The 21,084-nt window shown below is 40.9% G+C and overlaps 2 protein-coding genes across 3 annotated transcripts; one reads left to right on the forward strand and one right to left on the reverse strand.

Annotated features, from left to right (window-relative positions):
* Positions 1–932: 932 nt before the first annotated feature.
* Positions 933–6,235, reverse strand: LOC133460073 (microfibrillar-associated protein 3-like). Its single transcript, XM_061740587.1, has 3 exons — positions 6,066–6,235; positions 5,138–5,432; positions 933–2,506 (listed from the first exon to the last, which is right to left on the reverse strand). The coding sequence occupies exons 2-3, from the start codon at positions 5,385–5,387 to the stop codon at positions 1,788–1,790; spliced, it is 969 nt and encodes a 322-aa protein (XP_061596571.1). The 5' UTR covers positions 5,388–5,432; positions 6,066–6,235; the 3' UTR covers positions 933–1,787.
* A 1,069-nt stretch (positions 6,236–7,304) lies between these two features.
* fam114a2 (family with sequence similarity 114 member A2) lies at positions 7,305–20,537 on the forward strand. Of its 2 annotated transcripts, XM_061740589.1 has the most exons (15): positions 7,305–7,404; positions 8,603–8,845; positions 9,897–9,996; positions 10,300–10,401; positions 10,505–10,617; positions 10,769–10,903; positions 14,743–14,907; positions 17,005–17,128; positions 17,204–17,289; positions 17,483–17,581; positions 18,552–18,676; positions 18,805–18,877; positions 19,564–19,617; positions 19,894–19,999; positions 20,193–20,537. In XM_061740589.1, exons 2-14 carry the CDS (start codon positions 8,627–8,629, stop codon positions 19,993–19,995), a joined length of 1,497 nt encoding a protein of 498 aa, XP_061596573.1. In that variant the 5' UTR covers positions 7,305–7,404; positions 8,603–8,626; the 3' UTR covers positions 19,996–19,999; positions 20,193–20,537. The 2 variants fall into 2 exon arrangements, with proteins under 2 accessions (XP_061596573.1, XP_061596572.1); XM_061740588.1 differs by having other exon boundaries at positions 19,894–20,537.
* The last annotated feature ends 547 nt before the right edge of the window (positions 20,538–21,084 follow it).

Consider the following 21,084-nt stretch of genomic DNA (forward strand, 5'->3'; position numbering starts at 1 on the left):
CAGAAAATACGTAGTCATCATATCTCCTGCTCTCTGAAACACATGTTAATGCTCAATAGTACACATATATGGTTCTTTAATATATTAGCATTATACTAAGATTCATTCATTTTCAATGGCTTTTGTCCTTAATGGCTTTTTCCCCCTTACATTACTTTTACTTTTATACTTTAAGTAGTTTCGAAACCAGTACTTTTATACTTTTACTTGAGTAAAAAACTTGAGTTGATACTTCAACTTCTTCAGGAGTATTTTTAAACTCTAGTATCTATACTTCTACCTGAGTAATAAATGTGAATACTTTTGACACCTCTGATCACCTCCTGGACCGAGAAAACTGGGTAGCTTCTCCACTTTACTCACTGCACTCCTAATCTACAACCATCCGTCAGTCCATCAGTGTAAAATGCAATAGGAAAATCTACTTTCCAATGATTTCAGTGCAAAATGCAAGTCATTTGTCTTAGTGGACGGTACAATAACAGAGCCAGCAATAAATACAGCAGCTTTCCAAACTGTATTTGATTGCACTGAAATATGAGGCTGAAAGCAGCCCTTTGCCCCCGAAATGTAACACCCCAAATCTCAGCAGTAAATCTCTCCCTGTTGGCCGGAAGTCGACATCTGTTAATGTTCACAACTAGTCGTGGGTTGTTGCAGTAAGGTACGGCATGTAGATGTACCCAGAGGTGAAATAGAGATATTTAACCCAACAATGCCCCCATGTGAGCATTTAGCAATGTTACACCTCAGGGTTGCATATTTATTGAACATCAGAACTCCAACCCCTCCCTTTCTGTGCTGATTTAAGAAAAGAAATGGTTTATTTTAATCATACCCTCCAGTTTACTTGCTTTGTATGTTTCACTTTCTTACATCATTCAAAGACAGTCACAGAGTGACATGTTTCTCTCAGCATTATTTTGCACCTACCGTAACTTGTTTTTCCAGGGCGTAATTTAACAGATTCTATAGAAGCAGGTTTTGCAAACTTTATTGGACTTTTATTTCACAAAATGTGATGTCAAAAACATTTTTTTTTAGTTAAAACAGTGTTAAAACTTTCCTAGACACAACAAAATAGATTATACCGGTGTGCTTATGAGCAACTTATGTGTTATTTTCCTTGAAAAAGTGCACACTTTGAAGGTCCAACCTGAAAAACATTCAGTTTGATAATTTTTCAGCTTATTAATAAGAGTAACATGTCAAAGCAACTTTTTCCAAATGCATCCCTATAATATTCTGTTTCACGAGCACTTTCATTCAAATGCTTACTTGTTTAATGAAAGTTGCCACTTCAAAGCAAAGCTTATGATACCATTTCCCGCTGTCTCATTTAAAACAGACTTATGTAAACAGACGTGTAAACTCACAGTTGAATCTGAGAGAATCTCTCACTGTCAGACAATGGCATGAAAAATAATCAAGATGATGAAAGTGACATTCCGTTACATTATTTTTTTCCGTGGAAAACAAAGAGATCAAAGATAAAGCACAGTAAATGATATCTGTCAGAGAGTTATGGACTCCTATGTGCGGAAAGGTAGTTATGAAACCAGCAAGTCATTACTGTCTGAGTACAGAAGACGTGGCCTAAATTCATAGCTGGAGTACGTCTGCAATCTTCTTTACAGACAAACAGTAAGGGTCATATTCTTTCACATCAGCTCTCACCTCTTAAGAATAAGATAAATCATCATTGCTATATGGTACATGAGAAACATCCCTCTATTTAGACACCTTTCAATGCACAAGTTTGCATCTGGTATTCTTAATAAGCCCTGTTATATGCTGCTCTTGTAAGACACTCTTGTTACCGACATGTCATCCTCACCACTGACCCTCTCCATGTGCACTGACATTTTGACGGCATTGCTGCCTCCATCATTTCCTCCTTTTTCACTGTTGAGCATTGCCTGACACATTTCTGTCTCGTCTTCACATCTAACGGAGCAGGGGGAGCCTATAGCCTGCATGTTCCCAGACGCAGCCACCGGGTCTCCGGCGCCGGCTACGGGGTTAATGTCCCCCTCCGTTTGCATTCTGCAGTTTAGGATGAGCGGCGGCAGGGGGATGCTACGTGCCAGCTCCTCCATGTGGCGGGCAAACTCCATGGTCTTGAACTGCGTGACTTTGGCAAGCTCCAGCGTCTTGGCCGAAGTGATGATGGGGATGCGCTTGGCGACTTCGAAGGCTTTCTGCAGCTTCTCCGTGCCCTCTGTGCGAAAGAACTCATTGATGGCTTTCTCCGTCTCCTTCAGGTGGCTGGTGACCATGCAGAAACGCGCCACGTTGAGGATCATGGTGATGGTGAAGGCCACTAGACACACGATGACGAAGTATATCCCCAGGCCACTGTCAGTGTGGGCAACACGCAGAGTGACTGTGTAGTTTTTGGTCAGATTTGTACCGCCGGAGGCGACACAAGTGTAGCGGCCACGGTCCCCAAAGGAGACATGAGTGATGTTGAGGGTGCCGTTCTCTTCGATGTTCCACTTTCCATCTGCAGTTAAAAACACAAAATCAAAACTGGCGGTCATTCAAAGGACAGGCAGCAGCAGTCAAGACGAAAATTTTACAACTAAATGCAGATGATTAGCCTTCACTTTAAACCCCAGGCTTTTATAGTTAAAAAAGCTAAAAAAAAAGCTATTATTTTCTTTTTTTCATTGTTTTCTGCTTATTATTATCTTTAGTTTTTGTCTTGTTTTTCTTTTTAGTTGTTGTTCTTTGTACTTGTAATCGACTTTGTTTTATTCTGTTTAACTAACATTTTATATTGTACTGTAAAAGTTTTATAGAAATGTATATTTGTACTGTTGGACCCCAGGAAGAATAGTTGCTGCTGAGGCAGCAACTAATGGGGATCTGAAATAAATAAATAAAAGCTCAGACCAAAGTTAGGTTTTTATTTTCGTGCAAAAAAAATGTTTTCCTTTTGCTGCTAGAAAAAGATTGGTACAAAGTACCTTTTTGTCAGTATTAGACTATGGTGATGTAATTTACATGCATGCATCTTCATTTCTTTTGAAAAACTGGATGTAGTCCATCATGCTGCCTTGCGGTTTGTAACTGGTTCAAGTGCACGTACACATCATTGTAATTTGTATCAAATGGTTGAATGGACTTCACTGAGTCTAAGGAGAAAATCACATATGTTAATATTTATTCCAAAAGCATTACTGGGTAAACTACCTCTGTACATATCCAATGTATTAAAATATTACTCTAGTAGCTATAACACTAGATCATCAGAGAAAATTCTCCTCATGGTCCCAAGCACTGGAACAGAGTTGGGTAAATTAGCCTTTTCCTTTTATGCACCGCAAGCTTGGAATGAGCTACAACACATACTCAACTTGAAATATTTACCCTCTCTTAACATGTTCAAACATATGTTAAAATCAGTTTTCACAGAACAATGTAATTGTTTTAAATCAAACGTCATTATTTGTCATGAATTCTTTTTAGCTTTCTGATTCTTGTATGTTTTATATTTGTTTGTTTCTTGTTTTGATATGTTTTTATTTTTTTGTAAAGTTACTTGTCCTTGTATCTATTTTCTTTTATATGAAACTGAATTTATTTTTCTGCTGCCATCTTGACCATGACTCCCTGGCCGAAGAGATATTGTATCTTAATGGGACTTTCCTGGATAAATAGAGGATAAATAAAAAAAAAAAAAGATATGCAAGCCGCAGATATTTATGTTGTTAGATTAGATATTTACTACATGTACAGAAGGATTTTGAACTGTAAATGATGTACATTTGGTACCTAAATAGATCCTATCCTAACAGTGTCTTTTAACACGGCAGCAACTTTGCTGATTAAAACGGGACAGAACCAAGTAAATAACTGGTATTTATTTATCTATTTATCTGTTTGAAATCTGCTTCTACCTACTTCTATCTGCTAAAGAAGAAGTAGTGTATTCTTCTTTGCATTTATTTTGTCTTAGGGTGCTTTCACACCTGTACCGTTTCAAGCAGTTGTTCCGATACAGGGAACGTTTCCCCCTAAAGATCGGAACGTTTTGGTATATGTGAACACAGCAATCGCGCTCTGAAACGGTACAAAACAAGCGTTCCGAGATCGCCTAGGAGAGGTGGTCTCGGAACGATTCCAATCGAGACCTGAAACGGTTAATTTTTTTATTTGTAGTGATACAACTCCATTGATTGTGTATGTGCGACCGCAGCGCAATGAGAGGAGTCGGTGCAGCCTCCACCACCGTCTCTCCTATTGGACATGCCGAGATGTTGTCCCAGCACGGCACAAATTAAACATTGTATGAAATTAAACAATGTTCAATTCGGGCAGGGTTTGCGCATCGCAAACCCTGCCCGAATTGAACAGCAGCGCAAACCCGGCTGCGGCAGGCGGCCTCTCGTCCGCTGCCGGGCTCCGCTCTGCGCCGAGCGCATAAGCCTGATTTATGGTTCCGCGTTAAAACGACGCAGAGCCTACGCCGTACCCTACGCCGTAGGCTCTGCGTTGGTGTAACGCGGAACCATAAATCAGCCAAAGCCAACGGCTGCAGTCTGCGCTGCGCTGAAAGGGGCGTGTTGTTTATCCCGGGGTGCGGAAGAGGAAACTCCTTCCGCGTTCATTTGACCAATCAGAGAGCAGCTGGTTCGCGCATGGCATTTGTTATCAGCTTTGAAACGGTACAGACGTTTGCCTTGTGAACACAAATTCCACAAACGAGAAACGGAACAACTGTATCGATTCAGCCCCTGAAACGGAACAAAACAAACGGGCCACAGGTGTGAAAGCACCCTTAGTTTTGATTCTAATTCCGGTTAGAGCGCCCCGAGTAGTGGAAGAAAAATCCACAGAATAGAAACAAATACCTTTGTATAAGCTAGATAAATAAAAAAAAAAAAAAATAGTTCTAACTTTAAGACCAAGATGCTGACCAGGTTGAATTAGGAGCAGGAGCACATTAATAATAGGCACCTGAAAATGACTGACGAAGACAACTTTCTGTTCAGCTCTAATCTGGTTATTAAAGTTAATTATTACTTTTCCCTTCACAGATATTTTGGTTTCTTTTCCTTGAACACTATTCATGAAAAAAAAACATCTACCGCCGCACAACTCAAAGACGATTGTGAATTCATCATCCCACCTGCTCCAACTTCCACCACATATCCTTTGGAGTTGTACCACTTGATTTCAGAATGGACGCCAGTCACATTACATTCGATGAGCGTGTCGGAGCCCTCCTTCACCACCATGCTCCTACTGGAGGGGATGCTGGCCAGATGCTCGGAGGACACCGTCTCTGACCCATTGTGAGCTCCATCTGCTGTCCCGCCACCAAGCAGCAGGACTGTCAGATATATGTATGACAGGCTGGGATTCTTTGGCGTCAACATGTTGGGAGGAGGTGCAGCTTCAGTTCACATTTAGGCAAGACAAACCTGCAAAACAGGAAGAGTCGGTTGTTGTTATGGCTTATGAAGCAACACGTGATCTGCTTCTCAAATAGCACTGAAATCTTTGATCAATCTTAAGAAACCACTTCTAAAACAAAGAAAAACTGTACCAAAAAAATAAATAAAAAAACAATCAGGATTTCACTACAAGTCCTGCTTGTTTTTTTCTCCTGATCACAACACTTAAAGCCCCCAGCATGACAGAAATACAAGAACGTTTTTAACAACCTTGTCTGGTCGAACATGTTTCTCTTAAAACATTTTTTTTAATTGAAACTATGCATCATAAAACACTGCTATGAGCTATTTCTCTTTAAAGTAATAAAATATTATGTCCAGGCCCTCAGCTAAAGCAGCTGGCACATTTATGCTCATGATGAACAGCACTACAGTGAAATAATATCCCTTGACAAACGCTACATTTCTTTGATAATTAGGTTAAATACTTACATGTCATAAAAGTTTTATTTAACAAATGACCCAGGGGATTATATAAAAAAAGACATTAACAAAATAAAGACAAATAAAAGCGTTGTCAAAGATATATCCGTCCTCCAGCTAGTAGGAAGTTAAAAATGTCAACTCTCTGATAAAAATAAATGTTCCTCTGATTCTCACCTGGTAGACACGGCGACCATCGTAACAGACCAGAGACGGGGGTAAACATTAAATACATTCAAGAACGTAATGCTTTCACACTTTTTTTGGTGTCAAACATTAAAAAGCAGCTGGATCCGTCCGACCCTTAGGTCCGATCCTGCTGCACTTCCTCCAACCTGCTGGTCCAGGTAACACCTGGGCGGGACTGGTGACGTACACGTACAGGTGGGAACATATGCTGCGTTCCATTTACCTCGGAAGTCGGAACTGGGAACTGGGAATGACGTCACAGCCGAGTTATCAGCGTTCCAGTTACAAAGTAGGTAAACAAGTTTGTAGTTCGCATATTATACCACATGAAAAATGTAAATTACACTATAGCAGCATATATATGCCGAACAATACTTGTATACGACTGATTTAGTGTGACTAAAACTAGAATGAAGTGCTACGAATTTTTACAGAGCTCTCTTCTACTGTTTACAACCGGGGCAGCCATCTCGGAATATGAACTCGGGGGTGGTGAAGATTCTCCCACTTTCCCAGTGGGAAATCCCACTTCGAAGGGCGTTCCAGTTGAAAAATCCAACTGGGAACTGGGAAATCCCCACTTCCGAGGACAAATGGAACGCGGCAATATGCCTATGCCATATGTCTATGGGTGGGAACGTGATAAATCTGATTTAAATAAACTGTAATAATTTGATTAATTTTTTGGATCGCAGGAAGGTTAAAACCAAAATAAAACACTAATAAATGATAATAATGTGTGAGTTTTAAAGTTTTGATATATGTTAAAACATTTTTCTTCATGGTTCTAATTACTTACATTTTTTTTATTTTGTTGAAAATGAATATTTGTGTAGTCCTAAAGAACAAACATCCGAGGCAATAGTATAATTCAATTGTTGTGTTTTGTCTGACACTGATTAGATTATTTTATGTTGAATACCCCGGAAGTCTCCTTTCTTTTTCCTTTTTTCATCACGAGAAATTGAATATAAATCTGAGAATTTCAAAATAAAATCAAGAAATTGCTTATTCTGTGTAAAATTCAGTTAAAATTAAAAGCTTTCCAATGCCTTTTTGATTACTTATAGTTGCTTAAATTAAAATATGCAGATTTCCTTTATCCACTGTCACAGACGTAGTTTTCTAAATCAACGAATTATCTTTTTTACGATCATATTGATAATGAATGTTCAAACAGGAGTTTTATTGTGAAAGTAACAACCGGAAGCTTCTCCCCAGTGTTGCTGCTCGACGTGCCCTTTGAAAACAAAATGTGACGTGGCTAGTAATCCTGTTGGGAAGAAAGAACAACAAAAACCGAATCACTGAGGGGTTCACTGAGAAAGTAAGAGGCTTAAAATGAAAATCATACTCAAGTGTAGCCCGTAGTAAATAAAAAAATATCATTATTATCATTAATTTCGTGAATGAACTACGAGAAGATTTGAGGTAACTGCTAGCATGGAGAGTTTTGACAGCTGAGCTGGCGAAGGTTGTTGTTGTTTTAGACACAACTTGAGTATGAGTTGTTTAACATTGAGAAAATGTGCATATACTGGACATAAAATACAGTGATAGAAAAAGGAAAGACCTTGCCTTGCAATCTTTGTCGAAATTAACCCAATTTTGATGAATCCTGATGGTCAGATTACAGGACTGTCTCAGAAAATTAGAATATTGTGATTTTCTGTAATGCAATTACAAAAAACTAAAATGTCATATATTCTGGATTCATTACAAATCAACTGAAATATTGCAAGCCTTTTATTATTTTAATACTGCTGATCATGGCTTACAGCTTAAGAAAACTCAAATATCCTGTCTAAAGAAATTAGAATATTCGGGGAATCTTAATCTTATACTGTAAACCATGATCAGCAATTTTAAAATAATAAAAGGCTTGCAATATTTCAGTTGATTTGTAATGAATCCAGAATGTATGACTATTTTGTTTTTTTAATTGCATTACAGAAAATAAAGAACTTTATTTGTTATCTTATTTTATATACCAGTATTTATTATTATTATTATTATTATTATTATTAATAATAATAATAATAATAATAATAATATTATTATTATTGTATATACCAGTACTGTTTATAGTGTGTCATACTATGATATTATTATTGTATTATTATTATTTCTATTGATGCCTCTTGTTTTGCACTATCCCCTTTGCTGCTGTACACTGCGAATTTCCCCGCTGTGGGACTAATAAAGGAATATCTTATCTTATCTTATCTTATCTTATCTTATCTTATCTTATCTTATCTTATCTTATCTTATCTCTCTTATCTTTATCACAATATTCTAATTTTCTGAGACAGTCCTGTATATGAGTGTATCCTGCAACAGCTAGTCAATACTGCAAAACCACGATGAAATAGTTTATTTACAGATCTGAGTCAGCTTCATAAACCTGAATTCAGAGTTTAGGTTTTCTGCATTTGTGGTGTGGTTAAGGCCGTGTTTGTACCCTCACACACAACTGTTGGTAATTATCAGGCAAACATACTAACTGTTCTCCATTCATTCTGCAGGCATGTGTTGAGACATTTGTTAGGATGTCGGACAGCGAAGCATCTTGTGCAGCAGCCGGGGGTTCAGAGGTGGCACCTGAGACGCAGGATGCATCACCGGCTGAAACGCCTGACGGCTCCTCAGCATCCATCCCTGACATCTCAACTGATGTGGCACCGACGAGGAAAACCAGGAGGAGACCTGAGACTAAACCCGCAGCCATAGCAGAGCCCACGCCAAACGTGGAGGAGCAGCCAGCGAAGGTAGCAGGACTGGTGGCAAAAAGACTGCACTTACAATGTTTGTGAGCCCACATCAGATTAGGAAAATACTTTATAACCGTGTCTTTCAGGACACCTCACTATGGGGTTTGATACATACGTTTTTTGGAGTGAAAGAAAAAAACAAAAACATTTTTCTCAGGAAGATCCAAGTCTAAAGGAGCAAATGTGCTTCTCCTAAACAACAAGTATAATATCTGACATTTTAGCATCAACGTTTTGACATGGGGAGTTGTTTTTTTCTGTTTTACCCGTATTTAGTCAGGAAGGAGAAATGTAATTATAGTTGTCAATGCCGCGACCTTATCGTACATCAAGATGTAACCTATAAAATCGACCTTGTGTTTCTTACTGATGTTAAAGATAAAGCTAAATTTATTAGTAATGTGAAATCCAGGCTTCAGCTTCCACTTCATAGATAGATAGAAAATATCTCTCTATTGCCATGTTAGAAAGAGCACAGGAAATGCTCTGTTTGATCTGTCTGAGTCTGCTCAGTGCATATCTTGTGTTTGTCCTGTGGAGCTAAAGCTCTCCAAAACACCTCACTTTCTCAAAAACACACCAATGTTTAACATGCATGTCTCTTTGTATGTTAAATGTTTACATATAGGCCTTTTAGTGCTGTGAGTGTATTTTCCTGATAGCTTGACTATCTTAAAGTAATAATTGATGAGACAGACTGCTATGACTCACTCACAATGTAGAGGAATCCTCTTTTATAATGAACCTGCTGATGTAGCAAAGAAGAAATCTGTCTACGTGATTATCTTGCAATCCAGACCAAAGAACTTCATTATGAGAGCTTACAAGCAGGTTGGAATTTGTTGTAACACTAGTGATAAGCCTGATATTAACACATGCGTCTTTGACTTCTTCCTGTCGAGCCTTGTACTGAAAAAAAAAGGATTGCTTTTGTTTGTGGGGCAAGTTATTGTTGTTCTTTTTTTACATCTGTCCCTCATTATAACACCTATTCACCATCTGCTTTGGCTTTTTCCTTCTCCTGCTCTCCTTGTCTCGTGTCTCTCAGACAACCAGTCAGTCAACTGTGTCCCAGGCCAGTTGGGGATACTGGGGCAGTTGGGGCAAATCCATCCTGTCTACAGCAACAGCTACAGTCGCCACAGTAGGTGAGTGTCCAACACCTCAGCCAGGCCTTTTGCAATGCAAGCTGTGCACAACCTGCACAGTGATCTGCACTAGTGCCCTCAGAGCGGTGCTCGAAACATTGAGGGTCACATTTACAAAGATGGATAGAATTTGAGAGAGAGCAATCTTGCATTATAGTAAATATTGTAAATACCAAAACTAGCATTTTAGTTTATTTATAACCACCAAAGTGCAAAATAGTGTTAGAAAAATCAGAGTCTAAGTCTAAGATGTGTATTTTCTGTTTCTGTTTCTGTCACACTGCTTGTACAACTTCCATCCAGGACAAGGCCTCACTCAGGTAATAGAAAAGGCTGAGACATCACTAGGAATCCCCAGTCCTACTGATTTGTCCACCCAGGTGGAGGAAGAACAAAACCAGCAGGGTAAGACTTTCCATAATCTGTGTGATTGTGGCAGAATCGTGCATAATTCAAATAACTTCACAGGACTTTTAAAAATCATGTTTACTGAAATATTTGTGGTTAGATTCCCTTCCTGCAGACGAGGGCAGTCATGAGGCAGACAGAGCAGATGGATCATCAGCTGTGGGAAGCGCGATGGGGATGTTGTCTTCGCTCACAAGCGTCGTTCAGACCACAGTAAGTAGATGTTTAAGAGCAGGAAGAGCTTGTGTGTGAACGTTTGCGCCTTAAAAAGAACTTTGGACAGTTTACATTTGTGCTCACTTGCACCAGACAGGAGCCAATATTTCCTTCAGTGTCATCCGTATTAAAGTAAACCTTCTCACAGGGAAAGACGGTGATAACAGGAGGTCTGGATGCTCTGGAGTTCATTGGGAAGAAGACGATGGACGTGATAGCCGAAGGTGACCCTGGCTTTAAGAAGACCAAAGGACTGATGAACAGGAACTCCACTCTGTCTCAGGTGACCTGTCGAGACTGAACAACGCTTAATCTGATCGAGGCTCGATGACACAGAGGGGTTGTCGAAATCTCTGTCCTCTTTATTAGGGCCCAAGCACTTACAGTGCGAAGGCTCTATTGTATCTGTAGGAATTTTCCTTTTTTCTCCCTTTTCCTTATTTTTCTGACGAAATGAGGGCCTTTTTGCCCCTTTTGTGCCCTTTTGTGACCCAAAAGTCACCAAATTTTGCACGCAAGCCAGGCCTGGCGAAAAATTCGATATTTAATGGTTTGCATTAATGGGTGTGGCCTAATGGCTCAACAGCGCTCAAGCCCCATAATACGGTTTGACGTACATGCACGAAAATCACTACACACCTGTATCATGGCACAGCTTAAAGAAAAGTCTCTTGGCGCCATGGCCGAAACCGAACAGGAAGTCGGCCATTTTGAATTAATTGTGTAATTTTGGCGAAATTTATGCCATTCCTTCGGCAGGTAATGCGGCCCGAACCGTAACGTGCACCCAGGTGTGTTATACATCAAAATGTGCGTCTCCATCCTGCGACGACGCGCATTACTTTTCTCAGTCAAAAGCGTTACCTTGGAGATGATAGACGCCAAAAAGCGTGCCCCTCCTTCATCTGATTGGTCCATATCTGATAGTTCTTACTCTCTACCATAACTTTTGAATGGTTTGATACAGAGAGTCGTGGCTGGTTTCTAAACCTAAATGTCCAGGCCTCAAGAATCTACATGCAAGTCATACAAGCTTCCACTGCAGCCTGAACGTGCACAAGGGTGCGAGGGCCCGTTCATCGCTGCTTGCAGCTTTAATTAGGGCCCGAGCACTTGCAGTGCGAAGGCCCTATTGTATTTGCAGGAATTTTTATTAGTATTATTATTATTTTTCTTCTGACAAAGTGATGGCCTTTTTGACCCCCTTAACATGCCCAAAAAGTCACCAAATTTTGCACCCAAGTCAGGCCTGGCGAAAAATTTGATATTTAATGGTTTGCATTAATGGGCGTGGCAAAATGGCTCAACAGCGCCCCCTTGAAAACTTTGTGCCTCAAGCCCCACGATACGGTTTGACGTACATGCACGAAAATCGGTACACACCTGTATCATGGGACAACTTAAAGAAAAGTCTCTTGCCGTCATGCCCGAAACCGAACAGGAAGTCGGCCATTTTGAATTAATCGTGTCACTTTGGCGCAATTTATGCCATTCCTTCGGCAGTTAATTCAGCCCAAACCGTAACGTGCACCCAGGTGTATTATACATCAAAATGTGCGTCTCCCTCCTGCGACCACACGCATTACTTTTCTCTTTCAAAAGCGTTACCGTGGCGACGCTAGACGCCAAAAAGCGCGCCCACCCTTCATCTGGTTGGTTCAGACAGAAAAAACTTTGCGCCTCAAGCCCCATAATACGGATTGACGTACATGAACGAAAATCGGTACACTCCTGTATCATGTCGCAACTAAAAGAAAAGTCTCTTGGCGCCATGGCCGAAACCGAACAGGAAGTCGGCCATTTTGAATATTCTGAATTAATTGCGTAATTTTGGAGCAATATATGCCATTCCTTCGAGAGTTAATTCAGCCCGAACCGTATTGTGAACCCAGATGTGTTATACATCAAAATGTGCGTCTCCATCCTGCGACTACACGCATTACTTTTCTCTTTCAAAAGTGTTACCGTGGCGACGCTAGAAGAAACAAGCGCACCCCCCCTTCATCTGATTGGTCCATATTTGATAGTTCCCCAAAAGGCACCAAATTTGGCATGCAAGCCAGGCCTGGCGATAAATTTGATATTTCATGGTTTGCATTAATGGGCGTGGCAAAATGGCTCAACAGCGCCCCCCAGAAAACTTTGTGCCTCAAGCCCCACAATACGGTTTGACGTACATGCACGAAAATCGGTACACACGTGTATCATGGCACAACTTAAAGAAAAGTCTCTTGGAGCCATGGCCGAAACCGAACAGGATGTCGGCCATTTTGAATAAATTGTGTCATTTTGGCGAAATTTATGCCATTCCTTCGGCAGTTAATTCAGCCCGAACCGTAACGTGCACCCAGGTGTGTTATACATCAAAATGTGCGTCTACATCCTGCGACTACACGCATTACTTTTCTCTTTCAAAAGTGTTACCGTGGCGATGCTAGACGCGAAAAAGCGCACCCACCCTTCATCTGATTGGTCCATATTTGATAGTTCTCCAAAAGTCACCAAATTTGGCATGCAAGCCAGGCCTGGTGATACATTTGATATTTCATGGTTTGCATTAATGGGCGTGGCCTAACGGCTCAACAGCGCCCCCTAGAATACTTTTCTCTGCCATAACTTTTGAATGGTTTCACATAGAGAGTCGTGGGTAGTGTCATGGGACTCTGTAATGAGTCCTTAAGCTTCGTTGGCCTTAATTAGCCCCGCCCCTTCTTCTGATTGGTTGTCCCGATTTTCTGCTATAACTTTTGAATGGTTTGACATAGAGAGTCGTGGGTGGTGTCATCAGATTCTTTATGGAGTCCTTGACCTTCATTGGCCTGAATTAGCCCCGCCCCTTCTTCTGATTGGTTGTCCTTTTTTATAATAAAATCGCCGCGAGCCGCCAGTCGCTCTCGCGCTGACTCCCGCTTCCTGATTCAAACGTCTGCCGGCCCCGCCCCCTGACCAATCAGTGGCGAGTAGGGTGATGACGGCCCCGCCCCCCGACCAATCAGTGGCGAGTAGGGTGATGACGGCTCCGCCCCCCGACCAATCAGTGGCGAGTATGGTGATGACGGTCCCGCCCCCCGACCAATCAGTGTCGAGTAGGGTGATGACGGCCCCGCCCCCCGACCAATCAGTGGCAAGTAGGGGGATGACGGCCCCGCCCCCGACCAATCAGTTCCCTGTAATGTGGTGACCTCAGAAATATTCCCGGCTCAGCCCGGTTACAACCTTGGCAGAATGGTTACAGAAAAAGTAATAATTAAAATAGTAGGGTTTTACTAATATTTATAACTTACAAATATTTAAAAAATTAGGAAAAAAAAGTTCAAGACATTTTATCGCTATGTTGGTCTGTCCTAAGCCAGTAGGTCAAATAAAAGCAATAGCTGAGACTTAGCTCAGCCAGATTATTGCGGTCTTTGGTGCCAGAGGTTGAGAGTTCAAGCCTGGCTATAATGCCGAAATTTTTGTCAGCAATTTTTGTGTTTTTTTTACATCAAAATGTTCGTCTCTGTCCTGTGACGACGCACATTACTTCTCTCTTTCAAAAGTGTTACCGTGGCGACGCTAGACGCGAAAAAGCGCTCGTCCCCTTCATCTGATTGGTCCATATTTGATAGTTCTCCAAAAGTCACCAAATTTTGCATGCAAGCCAGGCCTGGCGATACATTTGATATTTTATGGTTTGCATTAATGGGCGTGGCCTAACGGCTCAACAGCGCCCCCTAGAATACTTTTCTCTGCCATAACTTTTGAATGGTTTGACATAAAGAGTCGTAGGTGGTGTCATGGGACTCGGTATTGAGTCCTTGACCTTCATTGGCCTGAATTAGCCCCGCCCCTTCTTCTGATTGGTTGTCCCGATTTTCTGCCATAACTTTTGAATGGTTTGACATAGAGAGTCGTGGGTGGTGTCATCAGACTCTGTATGGAGTCCTTGACCTTCATTGGCCTGAATTAGCCCCGCCCCTTCTTCTGATTGGTTGTTCCTTTTTTCTGCTATAACTTTTGAATGGTTTGACATACAGAGTCGTGGGTGGTGTCATTTCTGATATGCTTATGGGGGGCGGTGGACGTGAGTGCGAGGGCCCGTTCATCGCTGCTTGCAGCTTTAATTAATCTTTGCATTTCTAGGTTTTGCGGGAGGCAAAGGAGCGAGAGGAGCTGCAGACGGCAGAGAACGACTCTTCAGATTCTGAGAAGAAGGTGGTCGCTCACTATGGGATGCTGTTTGATGAATTTCAGGGTCTGTCGCACCTTGAAGCCCTGGAGATTCTGTCCCGAGAGAGCGAGTCTAAGGTACAAGTTTCTTTATAAGACATGTCATCTCCGGGGACTGAATAGTGGTTCTCTTTTTCCTCTTTTTCCCTGCTTCAGTTCATCCCTAACATTGTTTAGTCTCTAAGATATAGTTTTGGAGGATTGTGTTGAGGGGGAAAAAGATAGTCAGTCAGATGATGATGATGATGGTAAAAAGTCCAAGGTGTTCTCCATTAAACTGACATCTCTCCTTCCTCTTCCACTCATTTTGCTTCCTCATATGTATTGTTCCCCACTGAGGAGGAAAGAGACGGCAGGAGCCAAAATTGATTCTTGTTTGGCAGTCTAAAGGAGACTCAGAACATGTGTCACATGTGAAGGAGCAGAAGTTTCATGTCACACTTCAAACAAGATCTTTGCCTAGTAGACACATGCATTTCCTCTTTAACCCTTGTGCTGTCTTCGGGTCAAGGAAGGAGGAAGGGAAGAAGGGAGGAAGGGAAGAAGGAAGAAAGGGAAGAAGGAAGGGAGGAAGGGAGAAAAGAAGGAAGGAAGGGAGGAAGGGAGAAAAGAAGGAAGGAAGGGAAAAAAGAAGGAAGGACGGGAGGAAGGAAGGAAGGAAGGAAGGAAGGAAGGAAGGAAGGAACGAAGGAACGAAGGGAATAAGGAAGGAAGGGAAAAAAGAAGGAAGGAAGGGAGAAAAGAAGGAAGGAAGGAAGAAAAGAAGGGAGGAAGGAAGGAAAGAAGGAAGGAAGGAAGAAAGGAAGGAAGGGAGAAACGAAGGAAGAAAGGAAGGAAGGAAGGGAAAAAAGAAGGAAGGGAAGAAGGAAGGAAGAAAGGGAGAAAAGAAGGAAGGAAGGGAGGAAAGAAAGAAGGAAGGGAGAAAAGAAGGAAGGAAGGGAGAAAAGAAGGAAGGAAGGGAGGAAAGAAAGAAGGAAGGGAAGAAAGAAAGAAGGAAGGGAGAAACGAAGGAAGAAAGGAAGAAAAGAAGGGAGGAAGGAAGGAAAGAAGGAAGAAAGGAAGGAAGGAAGGAAGGGAAAAAAGAAGGAAGGAAGGAAGGAAAGAAGGAAGGAAGGGAGAAACGAACGAAGGAAGAAAGGAAGAAAAGAAGGGAGGAAGGAAGGAAAGAAGGAAGGAACGAAGAAAGGAAGGAAGGAAGGGGAAAAAGAAGGAAGGAAGGGAAAAAAGAAGGAAGGAAGGGAAAAAAGAAGGAAGGAAGGAAGGAAAGAAGGAAGGAAGGAAGGAAGAAAGGAAGGAAGGGAGAAACGAAGAAAGGAAGGAAGGAAGGGGAAAAAGAAGGAAGGAAGGGAGAAAAGAAGGAAGGAAGGGAAAAAAGAAGGAAGGAAGGAAGGAAAGAAGGAAGGAAGGAAGGAAGAAAGGAAGGAAGGGAGAAACGAAGGAAGAAAGGAAGGAAGGAAGGGAAAAAAGAAGGAAGGAAGGAAGGAAGGAAAGAAGGAAGGAAGGGGAAAAAAGAAGGGAGGGAGGAAAGAAGGAAGGGAGGGAGAAAAGAATGAAGGAAAGAAGGAAGGAAGGGAGAAAAGAAAGGAAGGGGAAAAAAGAAAGGAGGAAGGAAGGAAAGAAGGAAGGAAGGAAGAAAGGAAGGAAGGGAAAAAAGAAGGAAGGAAGGAAGGAAAGAAGGAAGGAATGGAGAAAAGAAGGAAGGAAGGGGAAAAAAGAAGGGAGGGAGGAAAGAAGGAAGGGAGGGAGAAAAGAAGGAAGGAAGAAAGGAAGAAAAGAAGGAAGGAAGGGAAAAAAGAAGGAAGGGAGAAAAGGAAGAAAAGAAGGAAGGAAGGGAAAAAAGAAGGAAGGGAGGAAAGAAAGAAGGGAGAAGGGAGGAGAGAGCAGGAGAAAAGAAGGACAGGAGAATTAGGTCATTTTGACCCAAAGACAGTACAAGGGTTAAGATTTCAATTCAATTTTATTTATATAGCATCTATTACAACAAAAGTTGTCTCTAGGCGTTTCCAGAGACCCAGAACATGAACATGTGTATGATGAAATCCTCTAGGAGCCTTCTTTCTTCTCAATGTGGATTTAAAGGGTCAGAAAATCCCAGAGATAAACGATTTCTGACGATTTTATTGCTGTTTTTTTTTTGTCTTTATTTCCTCACTTCACCATGTGTGTGTGGTATAGGTGAAGTCAGTGCTGACCACTCTATCAGGAGACGAGCTCGTTCAGCTCAGAGATGAGTTGGACCACATCAAAGATTCTTTCTCGATGGTGGAGTTTGATGAGGAGGATGTTGACGAGAAGAACGGTAACAGACCCGGCCACACGAACGCTGCACCTTCAGAGGAATCTGAATTAAGTTAGTGTTCGTCTGTACTTCTAGATGAAGACGGAGCCGAGTTTGAGAGAGACTTACTGGAGGCTATGGAGGGTCTCAGCGTCTCTGCCACAGCGGACAAACTCAGCAAGGTGCAAGTCAGATTTCTGCTCGGGTTTTGATTCTGTGGGGAAGGTCATAGAGATTGTGACTCACTGGTGTTGTGGATAAAATAACAAGAATGTTTGAGCATCCAGTGAATCCTGCAGATGTAGCTGTTGCTGTTTTTCTCTGTGTACCACGTATCAATCCATGGTGAAAACCGTGATCTCTCTCCTCCGACAGGCCTGTAAGAACGCCTGCAGCACCGTCAGTGACATGAACAAACCACAAGAGGATAATGAAGACGATGAAGGAGACATGAAGAAAGCATTCTCCGTAGAGGTAAATGGTAGTTTTGCATGAAAAATGTTTGCTCCTTAATCAGGATAATGTCCTTTTATGGGTTTTCTTGGTGCCGTCTTTTGCGTTTAGTTATTCTGTACCAGAAACATTTGAGGAAGTTTCCCATTTCTGCAGGTGAGGTTTGAAACCTGCACTTATTTACAAACACAGGAGCCACCAACTCGATGCAGTACGAACAAAACACCTGACCAGGAGCAGCACAGATTAACGAAGATTCACTAGCAAGCAGACCTGTTGTGTAGTCTTTGACAAAGATGTGGATGCATTTTGGACCATTCTTCTTTACATCATTGCTTCAGTTGCTCTTTTAATGACCCGACACAGCATTTCAGTTGCGTCTTTGGTCAGGCCTCATCCAGATCTTTGATTCTTTTATTTTTCTGCCAATCTGATGTAAATTTGCTAGTGTGTTTCAGATCATTATCCTGTTGCATGACCTGGAATGAACCAAGCTTCAGCTGTCAAATGGCCCCAACATTTTGCTTAAAAACAGTCAAAGACTGCGAGCCGTTTTAGATTTCCTTAACTAAATAAGGAATAACACGGATTGACAACCGATATTTTCTTTTCATATTCCAAATGGATTTGAACGAATGGAGAATCCTTTTCTTCGTGTTCTTTTTAGTTTGTCAGTAGCAGAATTTAAGAGATGCTTTTTTCCCGTAGTAAATAGTTTTGAAGTCTTTATTGTGATGATTCAGAAATCAGTCTGCAGTGATACGTTTTAAAAATCCTCTTTCCAAAATTATAATTTTTGAAGGAGGTGCTCCAATAAATGTAGAGACTGACCTTCACATGCCGTACCTCATACGTAGATGCAGACAGCAAATTATCAATTCCAAAATAGAGTTTGTGTCTTACACAAAGGAGTAGAAAATGTGTGCGTGAATGTTTCCTGATCCATTCAGAAACGCGTCTGTTTGCTTTTGTTTACGTTGAATAACGCCAGGAGGTTCATGCTGCTGCTATCAGGAGTCTCGCCGAGCTGACGGCGCGATCCATCGAGCTTTTCCACAAGCTGGCGGAGATGATCCTCTTCTCCAACGGCAGCACAGATGCCAGCATCCTGTCACGGTGAGACAGTGTGACCTTTCCGTTTTAACTTCTGCGACAACAGTGTGATGGAGCTTCACAGTAAACAAACAAAATCACTTAAATTGACACTTTTATTGTTTTTCTCTTTCTTTTTTTTCTGTCATCAGGTTAACTGTTATCCTGTGTAAAGAAATGTCATTGCTTTCCAAGAGTTTCACCTCATGCTTAACAACAGCGGGTGTAAGTTTTTCTTTCTTTCTCAATGTTTTTAAGGGAATGAATAGTTAATTTTAATGTTTAACTCTACGTTGAGCTGTTGTCTGCTTACTCTATTGCCAGAAACATATTCCTGGTAATTCGTTCTACAGGACTGTCTCAGAAAATCAGAATATTGTGATAAAGTCCTTTATTTTCTGTAATGCAAAAATGTCATACATTCTGGATTCATTACAAATCAACTGAAATATTGCAAGCCTTTTATTATTTTAATATTGCTGATCATGGCTTCCAGCTTAAGAAAACTCAAATATCCTATCTCAAAAAATTAGAATATTCTGGGAATCTTAATCTTAAACTGTAAGCCATAATCAGCAATATTAAAATAATAAAAGGCTTGCAATATTTCAGTTGATTTGTAATGAATCCAGAATGTATGACATTTTTGTTTTTTTAATTGCATTACAGAAAATAAAGAACTTTATCACAATATTATAATTTTCTGAGACAGTCCTGTATCTTTTCCAACTTACTTCTTCTTAGTCATTGTTTTCCCTTTTACCATTCTGCTTGAAATCTTAAACTCTAATGAGATTTTTCTCTTTTTACAGCCCAAACTTGCTTTTGACTTATTGCATGTTGTTCAGTGCTTCAGCCGTTCATTCATCTGAGCGCTGACTGTCATTTGACCTGAATGTTGTGTTTTACAGTCAAATGAGAGGGGAGATGTGCTGAACCCACTGATCACCGGGGTCTTTCTCGAGGTTTGTGTCACATCCCTGCAGCACCACAAACACACACAGAGAGAGAGAATGGGATGTCATAATGTGACGGACTTGTTGTGAACAAAATGGTTTCTGGGATATTTGACACAAGACGTCTGCCATTTGTCCATAGATGCTTTTGTCTCTACAACCAACTAACTGGGGCTGGGATGAATTATTATCTATTAATTGATTATTATGGTGCAGCGTCAAGTATTGTATTTTACAAAAGTGCGTCTCGGGTTAAAAGATTTTACAAATCCTCTTTTGATGCAGGCATCCAACAGTGCATCTTACATCCAGGACGCTTTCCAGCTCCTCATGCCAATCCTGGAGATATCCCACATCGAGAAGAGATCCGAATCCTCGGAGCAATGACCAGGTGACAGCTGTTGCCATAACGACAAGGCTCAGGCTCCCAGCAGACGACTGACACATCTGTTAAACATGTTTTTGTTTGATGTTTTTTATTTTTATTTTTTATTAATTGTCTGGATCAACTTCACACCTCAGAGGAGGAGCAGGTTCCTGTCAGACAGTGTTAACTTTGGTGTGTCGCTGTTTTATTTCTAAAGCACAGATGGTGGACTCTTAAGTCCAGAGCTTCTTGTTCTGGATCTGCCAGCTCCCGTCTGAGAAAAACACAAAGGACATCATTCATGCGCTTCAATGAGAATTTTCACATCTGCAACACTTAGTTTGACTAGTGAGTATCAGACTGCATCGCTACAAGAAATCTGTTCAAAACAGGTGCAACGGAAGAAATGATATCAACTGATGATGGGTTCTCTCTGCACCGCTAAGACACTGTTTGGTTTTCTTTTATCTTTCTAATATAGAATAATAGAAGTTCCACGTTATAGAATACATTAGCAAATGAACTGGGAATAAATAAGAAATATGAAGAATATGAACAAAAATGGGTTTATAAGTGACCCAAAAAAAGAGACATAAATGAATAACAGTCGAAATGTTTAGATGATACACAAAACTTTCATTTTTAGCTCAATCATTAATAGTATAAATAGTATAATTTCCTCAAAAGTTCACTTTCAGCAGTTGGAGACACTGATTACTCGATCAGTAGGGGGAGGAAAAAAGTTATAAACCTAAACATTAAAATAATAATAAACTGAAGTTGTGTATAAATACAAAGGTATACGGCAATTCATATGGGATAAATATATTTTTTTATATTTTAACCAATATATTTAAAAAAAAAATAGATGAAAACAATAAACTCTTCCTAATTACTATATGAAATGTATCTTAATATTGCCAATTTTTCTCCCTCTCCATCTTCATATTTCTTCATTTATACTGCTTTCATTTGCACATCTATTCTTGGTGGCGCTCCATGTTCCCGGACCATCTTTAACTCAGCTGGGCCTTGAACGCGCTACGGTTGTTACTGGTCGCGGAGCAGTTGGTGAGCTCAAAGAGGTAACTGTACATTTTTGCTGCTTA

This window comes from Cololabis saira, chromosome 14, assembly GCF_033807715.1.
Source record: "Cololabis saira isolate AMF1-May2022 chromosome 14, fColSai1.1, whole genome shotgun sequence".
In the NCBI taxonomy this organism is placed as follows: Eukaryota; Metazoa; Chordata; class Actinopteri; order Beloniformes; family Belonidae; genus Cololabis; species Cololabis saira.